The 20512-nt window shown below is 55.5% G+C and overlaps 1 protein-coding gene across 2 annotated transcripts in view; it reads left to right on the forward strand.

The window, feature by feature from the left end:
• The first annotated feature begins 12227 nt into the window (after window positions 1-12227).
• Window positions 12228-20512, forward strand: part of Fgd5 (FYVE, RhoGEF and PH domain containing 5) — a 105579-nt gene continuing 97294 nt past the window's right edge. For both annotated transcript variants that reach the window (XM_047534875.1, XM_047534876.1), the window contains exon 1: window positions 12228-12419. In XM_047534875.1, the coding sequence (XP_047390831.1) occupies window positions 12407-12419 (13 nt within the window). In that variant the 5' untranslated portion in view covers window positions 12228-12406. The remainder of the gene's footprint in view (window positions 12420-20512) is intronic.

The following is a 20512-nucleotide window of genomic DNA, read 5'->3' on the forward strand; positions in this document are numbered from 1 at the left end:
CTAGCTCAAGAAGATCAAGAGGACATGTTTGCGTCTCTTCTATCCATTCCTTTCCACTCTTCCCTCTCATCCATTCACCTACCAGAAAAGGGAGAGGGAGAAAGCACAGCTTCTGGGGTTAGTCCGTCCTGGTTCAGCGACCAGCTTCACCACCTAGAAGCTGTGAAGCCCAGGGCAAATGACTTACCCTCTCTGTGCCTTGAGTTCCTCATCTCTCAGAGAAGCTCACGGTATTTCCTCCCTCAAAGGCTCTTGGGGAAGATTCAGTGAATCAATATATACGTGACGGACTTGGAGCTTGGCACACGCTAAGTCTCAAGGAGAATTGCTTTTTAATTACCACGACGACGCAGGTCATAATAATGAAACCCCAGACACTTAGGAGTTACTAAGCCAACTCTGGTTTTTCTATATCAGTGGAGACAGCGGTCATCCACACAGGGTGCTCTTGGCGCCAAGGTGGATGGAGAAAAGAGGATGCAAAGTCCAGAAGGAGACTCCTAGGTGTGAAGTCACCAGATTCGTGACAGCGGAGGAAAGGGCGATGTTTAATCAGACAGTGGTGCTGGGGCGGCTGGATACTCGCACGGCGGGGAGAAGATTCTCGATCCCTACCTCACGCCGTTCACCCGGCTCTGTGGTAAACTCTCAGCCGCCGTTTACCTTGACGGGGACCCTGGTTATGTGCGCCTTGGTCCAGCCCTGTGCATGTGAGAGAGGCAACGTCCTGAGACCCTTAGGAGAAGCTGGGACAGGGCTTCGAATGTGGGCACAGACTCTGAAGGAAGCCACCGTGCATTCAGTGGTGTTGTGACTCCGGGTGAAGGACAGCTTGGGAGGAGATGACCGTCCTTTTAGGAAAGTGAAGGACGGTCCTTTATGGTGAAGCTAGCTCACACACCACATCGATCCAAAATCATGGCAGGAGAAAGAAGATGATTTTTTGGCCACAAGGAGTCAATCAGAAAGTGTCCATTTCCTTTGGAGAAAAGAAAAAAAAAAAAACCGAAAACATGTTTTGTTGTCTCCCGACAGCATGATGGAAAAAGAAGTTCAAATAACCAAGGGAAAAGTCACCCCACGCTTTCCTCAGGGCCCTGGGCCCTCACGGCTCTGGTGCTATAAGGAAGTCGAAGGTTGTTCTGTGAGCAAAACATGTTTTCCTTCGGCAGGACGTGTGTAGGAACTTTTGGAATCAATTATTGGAAAACATGAAAATAAAATAAACTTCAGCCGTGGTAAACACTCCCCTGCTTTCTGGGGTCAGGAAAACAAAGGCTGGGATTGGGCTCAGCATGGAACAGCGGAGAAGCCGGTGAGGCAGGAGGCAGGGATCGGGGTCTCCGGGGAGGCTGGGGAGGCAGGAGCCTCCCTGAGCCTCAGTTTACGCACCTGCAAGAGCATGATCCTGAGTCCCCCTCAGGATGCTGTCCCGGGGGACCCAGTCTCGGGAGGGCTTGAAGCTCCCTGCCGTGCTCTCCGTTCTGAATTTTTGATCAAGAGGCATTCTATCCTCCTCTTGCACTGGATCCCACGAATTTTTGTAGCTGGTCTTGGATGAGAAGCAAGAATCAATTATGCAGGGTTTTTGTTGTTGTTTCCAGTGCTGGAGTTTGAACTCACGCATGCCAGGCAAGTGCTGTACCCACTGAGCCACATCCCCAGCCGTTTTTATATTTTATTTAGAGACAGGGTCTCACTGAGTTGCTTAGGGTCTTGCTAAGTTGCTGAGGCTGGCCTCCAACTCTCGATCCTCCTGCCTCAGCCTCCTGAGCTCCGGGATGAAAGGCGTGTACCACGGTACCAAACCTAATTCATGCTTTTTGATTGCTTGCTTAGGTGTTTGACCCTGCTGGGCTCCCGTAAGCCTTGGCATAGGATGCTGCAGATAAACGAGGGTTAAACGGAATTTGAGTAGAGATGTCACCTGTCCCAGTGGTAAGCCCTACTCGCGAGACACCCTTCCCTCCCTCCTCAGAGCTGTGACTACCACTGTTTTGGGGGGAACTGATCTCCAATTTGGTTGGAAAATTTCTGACTTAAGACCAGCTGTGCAGTCATAGTAGACCCGAGCTCAAATCCTTCCACTGCCTGCCTTCCGTGTGCCTCTGGGCAAGTCTCTGGGCCTCAGCATCCTCATCTATAAAATGGGTCTAATTGTACACAACATACAGAGGATGTGTGAAGACCGAAGAGACCATGTTTCAAGAGCCATGCCCCTCCCAGTTTGGGGAAGCTCCAAGCCCATGTCTACACAGACGGGAAGGATCGAGGATCCTGAGGGAAGTGTCTAGAACTAGAGGCAAATTCCTTAGGCTTCGGAATTAAGAGTTTGACTTGGGCCGGGCGCAGTGGCACATGTCTGGCTTCCCAGTGGCTTGGGAGGCTGAAGTTGGAGGATCAGAAGTTGGAGGCCAGCCTCAGCAATATAGTGAGATCCCTAAGCAACCCAGTGAGACCCTGTCTCTAAATAAAATATAAAAAGGGCTGCGGTTAAGCACTCAGGAGTGAAGCATCCCTGGGTTCAAGCCCCGGTTCTGAAAGAAAAAGAGAATTTGACCATCCGGCTCATCCTTCTGGCCACCGTGGACAGTGTCCTGTCCCTTCCTCCTTCACCAGGGACTCCTCCTGAGTTGGAGAGGATCAGGCTCCAGTCAGAGGCCCCAGGCTGTCCCTGCAGGGTGCATGGGTCTTGTTGGTTGGCGGCAGACTCTTCTAGAAGGACAAGCCCCTGAGGCCACCGTACAATAAGTGGACCCGTGTCGGGTAGAACCCGGCATCTCGATGGTTCATTTCGCTAAGTGTCTGGGTGGCAGGTGGGAGGAGGGCCAACCCCGCAATTGACGGCGCCCGCGACAGGGGTCACACTCGCCTCCTGTGTCCCTCCGCACACAAACGCGTGGCTGCACACACTGATTAAGCTAATTAATGAGTTCTTTTGAGAGGCCGCTCCCTCCCTCAGCCTCTGCCGGCCAGGAGGCCAGCGGAGAGACGCAGTCCCCACTCTGCCACCGTAATGGGGAAGATAAATCAGGGGGCGCTCCGGTGGCTCATCAGAACGCCTCTCTCAAGCCGCGACCCTTCCTGGTGCGCCGGGGAAGGTGACATTGCCACCTCCGCTCTGCAAAGCCAGCCTACCAGCCAAGGGGAAGACGGAGCTCCCTGTTCCCAAGAGAGATCGGCTCCGGTGGCCGTCAGGCTCAGAAGGCCGGAATCCACTGCTGGCCAGGCTTCCCGGGCTGCCCGGCTCCCCCGCTCTGCAGGGCCCCGACCCTTGGACACCGTCACACATTCGGTGAGTTGGGAACAGTCAGGTTCTCTCCTGCTGACTCAGCGGAACTTCAGACAATTATCGAGGGGTTCCCCCGTCTATTTTTTTTGTGGTACTCAGGATTGAACCAAGGGCACTTTACCACGGAGCCACATCCCCAGCCCTTTTTAATTTTTTGAGACAGAATCTCGTTAAGTTTCTTCCGGCCTCACTAAGTGGCTGAGGCTGGCCTTGAACTTGCGGTCCTCCTGCCTTGGCCTCCTGAGCTGTTGGGATGACAGGTGTGCACCACGTGCTTGGTTCCCCTGCCTTCTTATGGGGTCTCCATGATTCCCAGAAGGAAGAACCTCAGTCCCGAATAACAGGGGATTCTCCCTCGAGGGGCCTGGGATGAGGCTTTAGAATTCACGTTTTAATCGGTCCAGCAGATACTTCAGGTCAGGAAGTTCGGGTGCCCCTGCACTAAGCCAAAGGTATGGGCCGTGGCAGGACCTAGTCGAGCCCCTGCCAAGTCGGATCAGCCCTGACTATTCTCTGCCTGGGCGTGAGACCCCTTTCAGCTTGTGGGAGGGCAAGGAGCAAGGCCCAGAGAGCCGCTTACCCTGGGCTCCTGACACACAAGACCACCAAGATCCAGTTTCTTCATCTGAAAAATGGGGAGAGTCCTACATCTCTCTGGGTGCGCCGAGTCCCCAGTGCAGTTCTTGGTGACTGCACATGCTTGCTAGAGTCTGGATCTAGAATTCTAGAATGTCCCCAGAGGCCCGGGTGTTCAAATCTTGGTTCCCCAGCTGCATGCTATTGGGAGGTGCTGGATCCTTTAAGAGGCGGGGCTTAGTGGGAGGTGTTCAGGTCATTGGGGCGTGGCCTTGACGGGGATAGTGGACGCCAGCCCCTGCCTCTTCCTCTGTTTTACTGTACCCCTCGTGCCCACTGCCATGTCCTACGATCGCCCGGTCACCAGTCCTGAAGGCAGTGGGTTCACTGGAACCTCTAACACTGGGAGCCCCAATCAACCTTTCCTCTCATTAAGTTGATGGTCTCAGGCGTTTGTCATAGTGGCAGCACGGGAAACTGGTGCTCCAGGTACTGTAAGTCTTTCCCGGAGGACAAGTGCTTGGTCGGTCTTTGCTTCCTGGTCCTCAGTGGCCAGCCCTGGGCAGCTGGTGACATCACCAGCCCTGCAACAGGGGGAGGTGGGAGGAGGTTTGATGATGAGTCCCCAGCTCGGGCATCAGACACGCAGCAGATGCTAAAACGAGTACGGATCACCGGGGGCTGTGCTCTAGGTACTGGGGACCCAGCAAGGAAGACCCAGTGGTGCCCTCCCGGGCCAGTGTCCTCACCCCGGTGGGGAGAGAGCCACAGACAGGGCAGCCCCCTGCCGCGTCCGCCAGGGTTTCCCTCTCTCCAGTTTCAGTTACCCGGTCTGAACATGTGAAATGGAAAATTCCAGAAGTAAACAATTCACAGGTTTTTAAATAACTCGCACTGCCCTCTATTGTCACGATTGTTCCATTTTATCACTGATAATTGTTAGGAATCTCTTCCCAGGCCAGATTTATAAATCAAGCTCCACGAGAGGTACGTGGGTACAAGAAAGAAAGGAAATAAACCAACATGTAGCGTGTATAACACTGGGTGGTGGGTTTTTATGCCTCTGCAGGACACCTTGGAGTAGATGTCCCCTGGTCACGGGATGGGGACAGCCATACCCAGATAAGTGAATGGGATGGTTTCAGCTATGACTGAGTGCAAGGACGGAGGAGGGACCAGGTGATGGGACAGCAGGGGGCTCAAGGAGCAGTAGAGGGGAGCCTCTGCCAGGAGATGACACTGGAGACCTGGCCCAGCTAGGTGAAAATGTGGGAAGGAGCGGGAACAGCAAGTGCAAAGGCCCTGGGGCTGGAAGGAGCTGGGTGGGGTGTGGGGGGGACAGCGAGGAAGGCCAGTGTGGCTGAGGACCAGTGGAGAAGACAGGAAACTGCTAAGAGGTAAGCAGCCTCGGGTGTCTTCCCAGCCTCTGTCCAGCCGTCTTGGCCTTGGAGTGGGGTGGCGTGACCCGGGAGGGCCGGCAGGGACGAAGCTGGGCTCCTGAGGGGTGGCAGTTTCAGGGTGCAGGCCTGACCCCCCCATCTAAACAGCAAATGAGTGCCTTTCCCTGTGGCTTGGGTCTTTCTAGGGTTCACACACTGGGCAAGGTCCCCCGTCCCCCAGATAAATCACCGTTCAGAGTCCAGAGTCCCTGACACTGAGTGGAACTTGACCAGCACCTACAGCCAGAGGCCAGAGGGATGCTTCACCACCGAGCCACATCCCAGCCCTTCTTATTCTGTATGTAGAGACAGGGTCTCACTAAGTTGCTCAGGGCCTCGATAAGATGCTGAGGCTGGCCTCCAACTTGTGATCCTCCCGCCTCAGCCTCCTAAGCCACGGGGATGACAGGTGTGCGCCACTGTGCCCTTTTTTCCAGTGCTAAGGCTTGAACTCCGGGTTCTACACAAGCTGACAGACACCCAGAGTCCCTGCGCTCTGTGGTCCGGGCGGAGACCGGCCTCTCCCACCACCGACCCTCTCCCCGCGGAATCCTCCGTGCTTCTTAGGGGGCACAGTCCTTCCACGCTCTGGAGTCTGAGCCCCTGCGGTCCCCTCTGCGGGGGAGGGGGCACTCTTCCCCTTGGTCTTCTCTGCACGACAGGCTCTTTTTCCCTCCCTGGTTCTCTGCACAGGCTCCCTGACCACTGAGCGGAACCATGGCAGAGACTGCGGCTCCTTCTGGAGTCTGGAAGCATGTGGCTTGTGACTAGCCTACTGCTGCCTGGGGGCAGAGGGCACTGCTAATCCCCTGCTGTATACCCGGGGCCTAGGCCGCTCCGGACATCTCCAGCGACCTCATCCCTGTTCAGTCAGCCCCGTGAGGCTGCGATCTCATGGCCCCCTGTCACAGGTAGAGAGACCGAAGCCTGAAAGGCCACGTCACCTGCCCCAGGGACACGGCCCGCAAAGGACAAGATTTAGACAGAGATCGGAGGACTCCAGATCCCACGCTCACTCCCGTGGCTCCTGGCCTACTGTGTGCTCAGACCCCTCCGCCCCTCCATGTTGTCCCCTATCCAACGGGCGTGAAACCCCAGCCCGACCTTTTCCCTTGGACTGACGGGACGCTGGGCAAGTGTCACCAAGGCGAACCCTCTGGTCACCTGTCTGGGGCCACACCCACGAGCAGAAAAGTCGGTGGGGGCAGCCGCTCTGGGCCGGGCCGCCCCGGGAAGGGTTAAGGTGGCCTCTTTGTCCCGCGGTTGCCATGGGGACAGTTCCTGTCCCTCAGGAAGCAGGGAGAGCAGTTTCCTGTTTTGAAGAAGGCTCCAGGGCTGCTTCCCTCCAGTCCGCCTGCCCGAGCGGGCCGGAAGCCTCGGCCTGGCCCATCCTGCTGCTGGCTGCGCGGCCCAGGCCAGCTCACGCCCCGCCGGCCAGGAGGGGCCTGCTGGAGAGGCGGCCTCGGGGACAAGCCAGCCCAGCCGGGCAAGGCGGAAAAAAGGCCCGGCCGGAAGAGGGTGGCCGCTTCCTCCACAGACCTCGAATCCCACCCAGTGATAAAGACGCCCGCGCCCCTCCCCGGCCAGGCCTTCCTTGGAGAGCCCGGGGCCTGCTGGACAAAGGCCAGCAGCCCCGCCTGCCCCTCGCGCCTCTGTGCACCCCCAGATCTGCACACCGCGGACTGGGGATCGGCCCCCATCTCCCAGCCCCACCTCTGCCTGGGGTCCCTTCCTTGACCCTAAGGAGGCCGGAGTGGGCCTCCTTCCCAGCATGCACTGCAGCCCCAGGGCCAGCCCTCTTGGAAGTGCACCTCCCAGGCTGGCTCCTCAGACTCCCAGACACCACCTAGTCCTCATTCCGTCACTCCCTCCCCCCCAAACACTCGATGGCTCCCCAGGGCCTGCAGGGTGAAGTCCAAGCCCTCTGGTCGGCCGCTGGAGAACTTTCCCCCCAAGCACACTCTGTGCCGTGACGACGCTCTGACTACGCCCACCTCGCGTCCCTCTTCTGTCCCTCTAGGGGCCTTCTCAGCCTGTCCCCTCTCTCGAGAATGGTCACCCCTGCTCCTCCGACCTGGAAAACGTCACTTGGTCTCTAATGTCCCCGCCTCTCCTCCAGCCCTTAAACTCCATTCAGTCCCCACTGTGGCTCAGTGGTGTGTCCCCAAGCCCTCCTCTCGACCACACTGGAAGCTCTCCCAGGATGTGAGAGACAAGGCAAAAGGGAACCAACGTTGATCTGATCCTCGCCTCCACCTGAGAGTCTTGCTCTCCCCATTCGACAGAGCAGAAAATTGAGGCACAGAGACGTAAAGTGACTAGCCTGAGGTCACACAGCACTCAGCCAGTGAGCAGGGCGGCTGGGGTCTCCAGGTCTCCTGCTCTTCTCCAGGCTCAGGTGATGGTGGGGGATTGAGAGGGAAGCCCCAGCTGTACTGATCTGATGTCTCCTTGACCCCCCACCAGTCCTGGGCTCACAAGAGAAGGGCAGCCTCGCTAAGACCCCGTCCATGCAGGCGGGGATCTGGCTTAGGTCCGGCCCCCGGGAAGGCCGGGATGGGCGGTGTGACATGGCGGTGAGCGACCAGAGGCTGCCGCCTGGGGAATTTCCTCTCTCACAGCTACATTCTTGTCCCTGGTGACAAAAGGCAGAGCTTAGGGAAAATGGGAAACACAGGGACCCTGTCACAGGAGTGGAGGCAAAGGTGGCCAGCAGTGGAGACCGTAGGGAAGGGCCTCCATCCTGGAGGAAATAAAACTGAGGGTCGCCTCCTTGAGTTGGGGCAGGAAGCAGAGCCCCAGCCCGGTCCCTGTGCCTCCTGCTGGGCTCCCATGTTGCTTTCCATCTCCATCATCCCCAACTCTGCCCATCAGTATACAGATGGTGCCCAATAAGTGTTTTTTTTTTCCTTTTCTTTTTTTTTGCGGGGGGGAGGGCACCAAGGGATTAAACTCAGGGACACTTAATCACTGAGCCACATCCCCAGCCCTTTTTAATTTTTATTTTGAGACAGGATCTCTCACTGAGTTGCTTAGCGCCTTGCTAAATTGCTGAGGCTGGCCTCCAACTTGCGATCCTCCTTCCTCGGCCTTCCGAGCCGCTGGGATGACAGGCGTGCGCCACTGTACCAAGCCTATATTCTTTTATGTCCTGTTTTGATTATGGGGGTTTATCTGCCCGAAATCCTGGTGAGTTTAGTTGATGCAGTTCCAACTATAAACTAGATATTCAAATGCTAATGATGAGCTATTGATCACCAAACACATACTAGACATTGAAACGGTAGCGGTCACTTACTGAGCCCTTTCAGAGGGGAGAATTCAGTGAGCTAACGTAGATAAGAAAACCAGTTCCAGAACCAGGCTCCAAGCTCCACCAGTGACTCATTGCGCATCCCTGGGCAAGTGCCCCAGCCTCTCTGTGCTGTGTAGCCCCCCATCTGTAATAAGGGGGTACTAACGTCTGCTTCATAGGTTTGTTGAAAGGACTGAATGAGTTCATCGCTACAGAATATGAGTGCAGAAAATAAACACTCCGCAAATATCAACCGTTAGGATTTGCAAGTGGCAGAACCGAGATTCCTCCTGCCTCAGTATCTCTAGCCGCTGGGATTACAGGCGCCCTGGGTGGTATTGCTATTATTGGCTGCTGTCACTACCGCGGCCACCTCACCGATGCACCGAGCTTCCAAGTTCCTTTTACATCAAGTGCTGCAGGCTCAGAGTCTCCCACCACGGGTGGATCAGAATCATGGTACCCCCATCCTGGCTGGGCAGCAAGGGGAGGTCACGTTCCCTCTCTGGGTCTCGATTTTCCTATCTGTGAAATGGGGACATAACAAGTCTCTGATAAGATTCTCGGAAACAACACCTTGTGTTAAAGGCTCCGAACAGAAGCCAAAGCATCGTTACCCCCTACAGTTACGTCCTTCCTGGGTACTTAGGGTCATTCCCCTGAATTCACTGACCAGCTGTGGCTCAGTTTTGTAAGTCAGATCATCAGCATCAGCACGAGGTATTTGTAAAGTCTGACATTCATTTTCTCTTATTAGGAAAGATAAACAAAGGAATACGAGCTTCCATTTTATAGCCCATCACTCGGCACCGCGGTGTGGCTTCTGCGAACCAAGCCCAGGTCTGCGTATTCGCGGCTGGTCTGGCGCTGGGATCTTCTCCAGGGATCTTTGCTTAGCCTCAAATCCCACAGTCCTCAGGAGTGGGAAGGGCTTAACCCAGCGCTGAGGTTTCTTCCTGGCTCCTTCGTGCAGGGAGTGAGGAGCAACGCTGGTGGGTGAGCAAACTGTCTGCCTCCCTCGCCCACCCTGTCCCTGGGGGGGGGGGGTCTTCCTTACTCGGTTTTTATTGCTCATTCTCAGGCACAAACTCGCTTTTTATTTTATTTTATTTTTTCACTTCTGCCCGCGGTGCTGGGGATTGAACCCAGGGCCCTCTGTTTGTGAGGCAAGCGCTCTACCTACTGAGCTACCTCCCCAGCCCCACCAGCTCACTTTTTTAAACACGTATTTTCTTTTTGCATCACATACTGAAGTGACACGTAAAGTTACTTGTTGGCCTAAGTTCCAAGACTGTCTGTGGTTACCTTCAAGTCTTAGTAACATGTCATGTTGTGTAATGCGCACATATGTTATTACTTGTCTTTAATAAAAATTGTGTTTCACATGGAAAAAAATATTGAAGTGACTTATCTACTGTTCTGGTGTGGGTGCGAGGTGTCCCCAGAAGCCCCCGTGGGAGACACTGCAGGAAGGTTCAGAGGAGACACGATCGGGTCCTGAGAGCCTCAACCCGGTCAGTGCCTGGCTCCCTGGGGGATCCGCTGGGGGCACCTGGAGGCAGGTGGTGTGGTGACGAGGTGGCACTGGGGCCTGGCTGTGGGGACACATTTGCATCTGGGAGTGGAGTCTCTCTGCCTCCTCGTCCCCAGGGGAGCTGCTTCCCTGCACCACACTCTTCCGCCATGATGTCCTGCCTCACCTCAGGCCCGAGGAATGGAGCCGGCCATCTGTGGACTGAGCCCTCTGCCACCGTGAGCCCGAGATAAACCTTTCGTCCTTCACAGTTGTTCTGCTCGGGACCTTTAGTCACAGCAGCGACAAAGCTGAGTCAAACATGCTTACACAATGCAGCCCATATTCAGTGATGTCTCGCCACCCCCCACGCCATCACCTCCCTCACCTCCATCACTGGGACCAGCTCCACCATCACTTCCTGCACGATCCCCATTGCCTCTACGGTCCCGATCACCTCGCTCGACTCCACCAACCCCACCACCTCGACCACCTAGACTGTGTCCGCCATTTTGACCACCTCCACCCATCTCTACCAACCCCACCACCTGGTCTACTCCACCATGTGCACCTCCACCATCTACCCCACCTCTTCCAAGTCTGCCCCCTCCACCTCACCTATGGATTCTGGTACTTCCGACTCTTCCGCCACCTCCCAGGACCACATGCCCGCCCGCCATCTTTACCAGGACCTCTACAATCATTCCATGGCTGCGTCCACTGCCACTATCCCCATGACCACCTCCACCTCCCTTCCCCACCTCCGCTGTCATCACCTCTCTATTTATTTCTGCCACACCTCCCTGCCTGGATCCATAGAGTCGATCAAGACCTATCTAAGCAACAGGAAATCCAGCCCCAGATGTTCTGCTCCAGAGTCACAGGCATTTATTTGTCCATGGAAGGCTGGATCAAGGCTTATGACTCTATGGTGGTGCAGAGATGGAAAGGTTATGCGAAAGGCTCAAATGCAATTTCTGGTTTTATTGTTGGAGAACCTGAGGTCCAGCCTAGGCCAAGTCCAAACCCTGTCGCTCCTGCAACAAGACGATACCTGTTTACACTCCGCATCTCTGCCCACCACCCCACCCTCTCCCTGGAAGGTCTCTCCTTGGTCAACCCTCTCCACTGGAGGCCTCCTCTGAGCTCCCACAGGCTTCTGGGCACCTGCCACAGGTAGGCAGGCTGTCTATGCCTCATGAGCACCAGATGAAGTTCCTAGGGGATTAAGGCTTGGTGTGAGTCACCTTGGTCACCAGGGATGTGCCCTGAGTGCACAAAGCAAGCCTCCTCATCAACCAGTTCTCCTCTTCCGTGTCACCTCATGGGGAAGGTCATCTCTGGCCCCTCATCCTCTACTCCAGGATTCTGGAACTCCAGCTTCAACAGAAGGATCTGGAAGGTTTGTGAAACAGGGTTTCTGATTCAGTAAGTCAGGGGAAGGGTCCCGAGAACTTGCCTTCCTGCAGATTCCTATGTTCTTCCACTCAGCTGGAGGGTCACTACTCTGCCTCATCCCCGTCCCTCTGGCCTCCAGGGTGACATGACTTCTGCTGCTGAATTTGAATTGTGTCCCCAGCGACCTCTTACAATCTCCGCTCCGCGGGGGCCTGAACTTGGGGCGGTCCTGCTCCACACGAGCGCACGAGCGAGCGCAGAGCCAGGTGCAGGACAATGCACGCCCGAAGATCAGCATAAAGGGACCCCACGGTCCCCAGAAACCCAACTCGCCGTGTCCTTGTCCCGAAGACCCCACGGCCATGGCCCCTTTAAATGTGCGCAGGACTCCCGGACCCTCGCTGGTCCCTGACCAGGGAAAAGGAGGGAAAAAAAAGCTTCCTCCGGGCGAGCGGGAGGAAACGTCCAGGCGGGGTGGAGGCGCGGCCGCCTCAGTGCGCACAGCGGCCCCGCGCGGAGCCGCTAGCCCCGGGCGGACGCGACGCCGCGCTGCCCCCGGACGCCGCCCCCGCCCGCGCGGCGCGCTCGCCCCCTCCCCTCGGCCGCGCCCCCGCCCCTGCGGCTCCCCGGCGCGGCCCCGCCCCCGAGGCTCGCGCCGCGCGCCCCCTCCCCGCGCCCCCAGCCCCGCCCAGCCCGAGGCTCGCGCCCCGCGCCCCTCCTCGCCCTGCGCGCCGCGCGGAGTCCGGCGCGCGCCGGGGGCGGGGCGGGCGCCGGGGGTGCGGGCCCCGCGGGGCGGCCATGGAGTGAGCGGGTGGCGGGCGGACTCGCGCTCGGACCGACGGACGGACGCACGGACGCAGCGACAGGCGGCCTCGGGCTCCGCGCGCTGGAAGATGAACAGAGCAGGTAGGAGGCTCCGCGCCGCCTCGGGCGCCCAGGGACGCGCGCCAGGGGTCCCGGCCGGGCGTTCCAAGTTGGAGCCCGCGGGGCGTCGGGAGCGAGCGGCGGGGGCGCCCCCGACCTGCCCACGCTGCTCGGCCGCCGCCGGACCCTGGGCGGGTCCCGAGCCCCTGGACGCGGAGGCTGAGTGGGAGTCGGGGTCCCCCGTCCCGAGACGCCCTGCCTCAGGGACGCCCTCCGAGCTTTGGCGAGGCAGCGCCCTGGCCACCAGCGCCATGAGCTCCCACCGCCGCCCTCTCGAGTGAGGGTCCCTTTGGCAACGGAGAAGGGCGCCCCTTTCGCCAACGTGACGGGGTCGCGCCCCCAGATCTTCACGCCCATTCCCCGGGGTCCCCCGGAGCCCCTCGGACGCCGCCCCTGGGCCACGGGACCCGTCCGGAGCTCTGCACGACACCCGGGCTGTGCGTGGTCCTGTCCCTGCTCGCTTCCCGGACCCCCAGCTCACGCTCGGGGAGATTTAAAAGCCCTAAATCCCCCGCGCAGCGCTGCCCGCTCTGGAAGCGCCCTGCCCGGGTCTCCTCCGAGGGACCCAAGGCGAGGGACACTCCTCACCCAGGCTGAGCCGCAGTCTCCCGAGCCCCTGCCCTGCCTATCAGACTCCCCCGCGCAACCCGCTGCGCTGAGATTCCGGGAAGCGAGCTTGTGTTTCCAAAGAGATTGTGGGGACCCCCGCAGAGGGGCGCCCCTGGACACGGGGAGAAAGTGAGACCCGGGCGTGGGTGGCGCCCGTGCCCCGTCCTCTGTCCTCTGCATCCTCCGACCGGGAGGGCAGAAAGTTCTCTTCCAGATGAGAGTTGGCAAGGCGAGCATCGCAGCTAACTTGATCTTGCTGCCAAGGAGCCGTCGCCGCTCGATTTGCTTTTTCTCGTAGAATTTAGCTCCCCGACCAACACCCTGCCCAAAGCCATACTCCAAAACACACATCCCTAAAGAAACAGGAAGCCACCATTTTGGCTGTGTTGGAACCATATCCTGCTGCCCTGTGTGTGTGTGTGTGTGTGTGTGTGTGTGTGGTTTTCTTTTTTCTTTTCAAAATTGTTTTAATGGAAAAAAGTCATTGTCTTAAGAGTGAGGTCCAGAGGTGAGACGTGGGGTGGACTCATCTGACCAAGGACGGAGGTCTTGGTGCTGGGCATGTGGACACCTGGGGAGTTAGTGTGGGTCAGAGGATGGGGGAGGGGAGCGGGAGCAGGGGTGCCACTCTCTGGGAGTGGAAGAGGCTGGAGCAGGGTCCCAGCACCCCAGCCAGCCCCGGCTGGGAGGGACTTTGCCTCCTGCCTGCGCTGGCCCAGCCTGGACAGAACCTGGCTAGCTTTTTTCCTAGGCTTCTCATAAAACTCATTTTATAACAATGGTGAGAGCTTTTCCAGTTTCCCCACGTTTTCCTGAGCGAGGTGTGGGCAAGCCCTCCCTCCTCTGAGAACCAGGAGGATGGAAGGAGTCCGAGGAAACTTGGAGGCAGGTTTGGTCCTAGGAAATCTTAGCGGTTGTCACTCTGGGGTTCAGGCGTGCTACCATTTGTCTTCGGGATAAACCTGGTTCCCTTTCCAGTGTGATTACAGCCTCGTGTGGTGGTTTGTGGGTACCATGCTTAGAATTTCCTGATCGTGGAACCTAGTGGTTCACAGACTCCCAGGGACTGAATCTCAGAGTCACCATGTACCTAGTTTAATGAGACCTTGAGCAGCTTACTGAACCTCTCTGACCCTCGGTTTCTTGTTTCTTTCTTTCTTTTTCTTTTTTGCACCACGGATTGAACCCAGGGGCACTTAACAACTATTCCACATCCCCAGCTCTTAAAAAATTTTTTTAATTTAATTTAATTTAATTTAATTTAGGGTCTTGCTAAGTTACTTAGGGCCTCACTATATTGCTGAGGCTGGCCTGGAACTTGTGATCCTCCTGCCCCAGCCTCCCAAGTTGCTTAGATTACAGGCCACCATGTCTGGCACCTCAGTTTCTTTACCTGAAAAATGGAGTTGAGAAGTTCTTCACCATTGAGTTAAATAAGAAAGCATATAAAGTACCTGGAATAGTTGGTTATGAGTAACCAAGAAACACTAGCTAATATGTATCAGCTATTTACTGTGCCTCAGGTACTGCTGTTACATATTCTATTTGTGTCCATTTATTTGGTATTCACTGTTACCTGATTAGGTGGGTAGTATTGCTACCCCCATTTTATAGATGGGAGTAAGGTGCATAGATTTTTTTTTTTGGTCACCCATTTAATGAGGGGCTGAGACAGGATTGAAACACGGACCGTTCCTCTAGAGAGGCTGCTCTTTTAGGTAGTTCTAACACGTAGTAGGTACACAGGAAATGCTTGCCGGTTGTTAATGCCCGTGACTTCTCTCGGACTTCTACACCGTCCTGTGAGAGAGGGATTGGTTCTTCCATTTTTCACCAAGAAGGAAATTGCACCCAGAGGCCATGTGGCCGTGATCACACGGGCTTCCCGGGAAGTGTCCTGTCGTGGGTCACTGGACTAGCTGAGCGGCAGCCTAATTAGAAATCATCAGGCTTGGCTTGGACATTCCAGCAGGCGCCCAGAAAGGAAAGTGAAATCAAGACACGATCGGAAGGTGAAATTGGAAGATAATTACTCTTGCACCATATGGTCACTGGTGTTCAAGGGTGGCGGGGGGCGGGATTGAGACCTGCAGCTCAAACAGACTTGGGGACCAAATTCGGGGATGCCAGAGGACATCGTGAGAAGAGCCATGAGTTTAATAGGTCGGACTTGGCCAGTTCCTTCACTCTACAGAGGGGGAGAGGGAAACTCAGGGAAGGAAGAGGACCGGCCCAAGGACTCTGGCCTCCAGTTCAGGGCAGAGCCGGGAGAAGAGCTGGGGCTCCTGACTCCCTGCGCAGTGCTCCTTCCCGTACCCCATCGCATTGAACTTCCGCAGAGCCGACGACAGAGCCACAAAGCATGCACGCCTGAGTGACAGATATTTAATTAAAACAGAGAGAGGAAATATAAACTGGTAGCAGAGAGCTGGCTGGGAATGATTTCTATCGCCAGAAACTGGTCACGTTTTTTCCTGCCGTCACCGTGGTCCCCCGCCCCGCCCCTCTGGGCCCCTCGTTAACTCTTGGCACCTTGGCTAAAAGGCTGTTCTGCATTCGAGTCCTCTCCAGGCACAGCCGATGGCCAGGAGGTCCTGGGCCTTGGTAACTTCCGGTGTGGAGCGTGTGACCTCCAGAGAGAGAGGAGAAGGTTGACCCTGCAGTCAGGGTCCGCCTGCAACACCCGTGCTGGCTACTGGGTGGGCAGAAGTTAAGCCTGGACCCAGGGGAGGAAAACCCACCCCTGAAGCCCGGCCACACTCCCGGAGGACTGTGCACATTGCCAGTCCCTCTCCCCAGCCTCCTTGTCCGCTGTGAAAATCCACCCCCTCCAGCCCTCCCCTGCTGCCTTTTCCATGAAGGCTTCTCTAGGCAAAATTTGGTCTGAGACCCAGGAAACCAGTATGAGGTGGGGCCTCCATTTGGTGCCTGTTTTGGGTTTTTTTGGTACCAGGGATTGAACCCAGGGCTGCTCTACCACTGAACCACATCCTCAGCCTCCTTTTTTATTTTCAGACAGGGTCTCATTGAGTTGCTCAGGCCCTCACTATGTCACTGAGGCTGGTCTCCAATTCATGAGCCTCCTGCCTCAGCCTCCCGAGCTGCTGGGATCACAGGTGTGCACTACCACGCCCGGCCATTTGATTCCTTTTTGTAAGGTGGTGGGCAAGAGGGAGCAGAGCTGGGCACCCACACACTCTCTTGATTTTTTGGGGGGTGGGAGGCCTCCTTTGCTGGCTGTCTGGTGGGGTCCATCCTGGGCCCTGGCCTCTTCTCTGTCCAGCCTTATTCTCTTGGTGACCTTGCCACGTTCACGAGCCAGACCTCCCCCCAGAACCCGGAGCTCCCTCCACCTCTCCACCTAGGCTTGTCACAGATCAGCTCCCCTCTCAGTGCACACAGGGACCCTGGGCCTCCCTCCCCAGCATCCGCGGTCCCCTCCCCTGCTGGCGTGAGCTTTCAGTGGTTCCCGCTCAAAACCACGGTGTCGACCTCGACTTAGCTTCCTGACTCCCTGGGTCCCAAGGTCAGCAAGTGCCCCTCCGCTCTGCCTTTGCATGTGGCCTCACTCCCTCCTGCCAGCCTCTGTCATCTTGTGCCCACCCCCCTGGCCAGCCAGCCTGTATCCCTGCATCACCCTCCGCGGCCCTTGGGCCTCTCCCTGTGGCTTGCTCACGCCCCTCCAGCCCTGCTGGTCTCCTGTGCTGTGTCTTGGACATGAAGAGTGAGTCCTGGCTTTTCTCTCTTTTTTTTTTAACTATCTCTGCTCTAATGTCCTGTTCACCTTATTTAAAACCGCCACCTCTCCCCAGTCCTCCTGCCTAGAGCCCCTTCTCCCCTGACCCTGTTTCTTGCTGACCTCCCACCACCTCCCAGTATAAGGTACACAGTAGGTGCTCAATAAATATTCACTGGAACTGGACTAAGGGAAATAGAGGAGGAACACATTCAAGCTAGTTATTCGCCTTGTACTCGGTACTCCTGAAGCCCGGACCCAGCCTGCAATAAATCTCTCACCTGGCTGGGCACGGTGGTGCACACCTCTCTTCCCAGCAGTTGGGGAGGCTGAGGCAGGAGGATCACGGGTTTCTGACCAGCCTCAGTAACTTAGCAAGGCTAGAAGCAAGCTAGTGAGACTCAGTCTCAAAATAAAAACTAAAAAGGGCTGGGCATGTGGCTCCGTGGTTAAGCAACCCTGGGTTCAATCACTGGAACCAAAAATAAGATAAAATTAAAAATTCTCACCTGACTAGGAGTTCTCAGTTCCTCTGGCCCTGGGTTCCCTGCCTTTTTACCCTGCTCCGCCTCTCTACACACCGAGACCTCTGAGTCGACACCAAAAAGAAAACACTCTTTGGCAGAAAACTAAAGACAGAGGGTGAGGTGACTAGCCCAGGAATCGAGAAACCCAGGTTCTCCCCAGACCCTGCTCCCATCTTGCTGGGTGACCCCCTGCCAGTCACCTGCCCTCTCTGTGCTTCAGTTTCCTCATCTTTCAGCAAGGGGCCAGACGAGGCCTTTCTGATTCTGGCTGCCCTTGATTTCAGGGGAGGCAGGGGAAGCAGCGAGGGGTCCAGAGCTAGAGGCGTGGCAGGGACGCCGAGCTTCTCATTCCCGGGCTCCGTGGGGAAGGCATTTTCTTGCAAGATCACGCCTCAGACACCCCCCTACCCCGTAACCTTTCCTGAGGAGCTGGTGCCCGCAGATCAATAGCTTGATTGGATGAAGGATGGGGTGGGGGTGGGGGTGATGTAGCCAGGGCGACCATCATTTTTCACAGCCCGTCTGTCCCATGGTGCCTCTTGTGAAATGCCACCTGTTAAGGATGAGAAATGAGAGTCCCCACCCCCAAAGGATAATTTCATGCCACGACTGACACCTGATGTTGAGAGCTAGGGGCTGATACTCTGTAACACATCAGCACAGAGCAAGACTTGCACCGGGAAGACCTGCAGCAGGCAGACTGGCTTTTTACCTGAACACAACAGCTGGTATTTATTGGCAGGCTACTCCTACGTGAGGCCCTGCTATTAACCTCTCTCGACATATCAGATAGCCTTTAATCTTCACAACAGTCCCTCGAAGGGACCTGCTGTGTTGTACCCATTTTACAGATGAGGAAACCAAGGCTCAGTTTCACAGCTTATAAGTGGCAAAGCCCAGGATTTGAACCCAGATCAGCCGGGCTCCAAAGGCTCACTCTGTTACTCTGTTTTCGTCAGCTTTTTGCTGCTGTGACTTTACCCAACCAGAACAACTGTAGAGGAGGAAAGGTTTATTTAGGGGCTCCCAGTTTCAGAGAGCTCAGTCTGTAGATTGCAGGCTTCATGCCTCGGGGCTCCAGATGAGGCAGGACGTCATGGTGGAAGAGTGTGGCAGAGGGAAGCAGTTCCCATGGTGATCAGGAAGCAGGGAGAGACTCCACTCCCAGATACACATATGTCCCCACAGCCAGGACTCCAATTCCCACTCCCTCCAGCCACACCCCACCACTTCAGTTAGCACCCAGTTAATCCCCACCAGGGGATTAATTCACTGATTAGGTTCAGACTCTCACAACCCAGTCGTTTCTCCTCTGAACCTTCTTGCATCGTCTCACTTACGAGCTTTTGGGGGACACCTTACCTCCGAACCTTAACATACTCCATGCCGACTGAAGTCTCTCTCTTTTTGGTACTGAACCCAGTGTCTGATGCATGCTAGGCAGAACTACAAACCCAGTTCTTCTATTGAGACAGGGTCTTGCTAAATTGCCATGGCTGGCCTCTACCTTGAGATCCTCCTGCCTCAGCCTCCTGAGTCATTGGGATGACAGATGTGAGCTGCTATTGTCCAACTGAACTTTCTAGGCTCCAAATTTTTTGTCCCCCACTAATTTGAACAGACATTTTTCTAAACTGGGACACCTTTGCTTATGGAAACACAGAGCCGGAAAGTCACTTTTCATTCCTCGAAGATTTTAGGTTGTTAACTGGAGGTCACGGTCAGCCAGAGCATCAACGTGGATGAACCTCGGGATGGCTTAGGGGCTCACTGCAGTGTAGGCTTGAACAACTTCGAGGGTGGTACCTCTTTTATCTTTCTGGCTGTCGGCTACCACATGGTCCAACCTGCAGGGTTCCTGCTGTAGCCACTAAGGGAAACCAGACTCTGCGCTCCTGAAGAGTTGGACTCCGAGATCAAGTGCTTTAAGCAGCAGAGCGGGTGGCCTCAGAATGCTGTGCCTGCTGCTTTGGGAGTTTTTATTTCATCTGGGGCCTCAGCTGAATTTGACCCAATTATGCCAGTTGGGGGAAGATGATATTGACTTTGGCTTCCGACATTCAGAAATGGAGGTCCCCACAGGAGAATGCCAGAGCCACGTCTAAACCCACAGCCAGGCTGGCACTGGGCACGCGGCTGGTCTGAATAGAGAAGCGTCCCAAGTGTTGAACACACGTTCAAATTGGAGGGCTCAGCAGGAAAAAGGGAATGTCCAGCATCTCATTCATAAATTTTGCACATCGATGATAGATACTCCTCAGCTGACCATGGGGCTAGATCCTGATAGTCATCTTTAAAAAAAAAAAATTTTTTTTTTGTAGTTGTAGATGGACATCATGCCTTTATTTTATTTGTTTATTTTTGTATGCGGTGCTAAGGATGCAACCCAGTGCCTCACACGTGCCAGGCAAGCACTCTGCCACTGAGCCCCAGCCCCAGCCCCCGCCCCCCGGGAGAGTCATCTTAAGTTGAAAAATCACTACATGTCATCCACCCAGCCTCCAGAGCCTCATACTGAGCCCTGCTACCTTAAATGTGCTCAGAGCACCTGCCTTTGCCCGTAGTGGAGCAGAATCTATTTCATATGAAGCACTGGCTATCTCATGTAACTTACAGGATGCTGAACTGCCTGGGTAGATTTTTGTATCATTGTAAAGTTAAAAAACACCATTAAATTGAACTGTATTGAAATAACATTTAGATATATTGAGTTGAATAAAATATATTTTAAGGTGACTTTCACCCACTTCGATGTTCCTTTTCTTTTTCTTTTTATGAGAAGGGTCTCACCATGTTGCCTAGGCTGGCCTCTACTCCTGGGCTCAGGCCATCCTCCCTCCTCAGCCTCCCACATAGGTGAGAATACAGGTACCCACCTGGCTCTCTCTTACTTTTTCCTTTTTTTTTCCCCCGTACCAGGGATTGAACTCGGGGGCATTCGACCACATCCCCAGGCCTTTTTATATTTTATTTAGGGGCAGGGTCTCACTGAGTTGCTTAGTGCCTCAATTTTGCTGAGGCTGGCTTTGAACTCTTGATCCTCCTGCCTCAGCCTCCCGAGCCACTGGGATTACGGGTGTGCACCATGGTTTCTGATTTCTCTTTTCCTTTTCCATATGGCTAGGAGAAGATTTTAAAAATTCAGATGTAATGATACATGTACCCTGGGTAAGAGACTGCTGCTGTTACATCCTGCAGCAGTG

Source organism: Sciurus carolinensis, chromosome 19 (assembly GCF_902686445.1).
Source record: "Sciurus carolinensis chromosome 19, mSciCar1.2, whole genome shotgun sequence".
Classification (NCBI taxonomy): domain Eukaryota; kingdom Metazoa; phylum Chordata; class Mammalia; order Rodentia; family Sciuridae; genus Sciurus; species Sciurus carolinensis.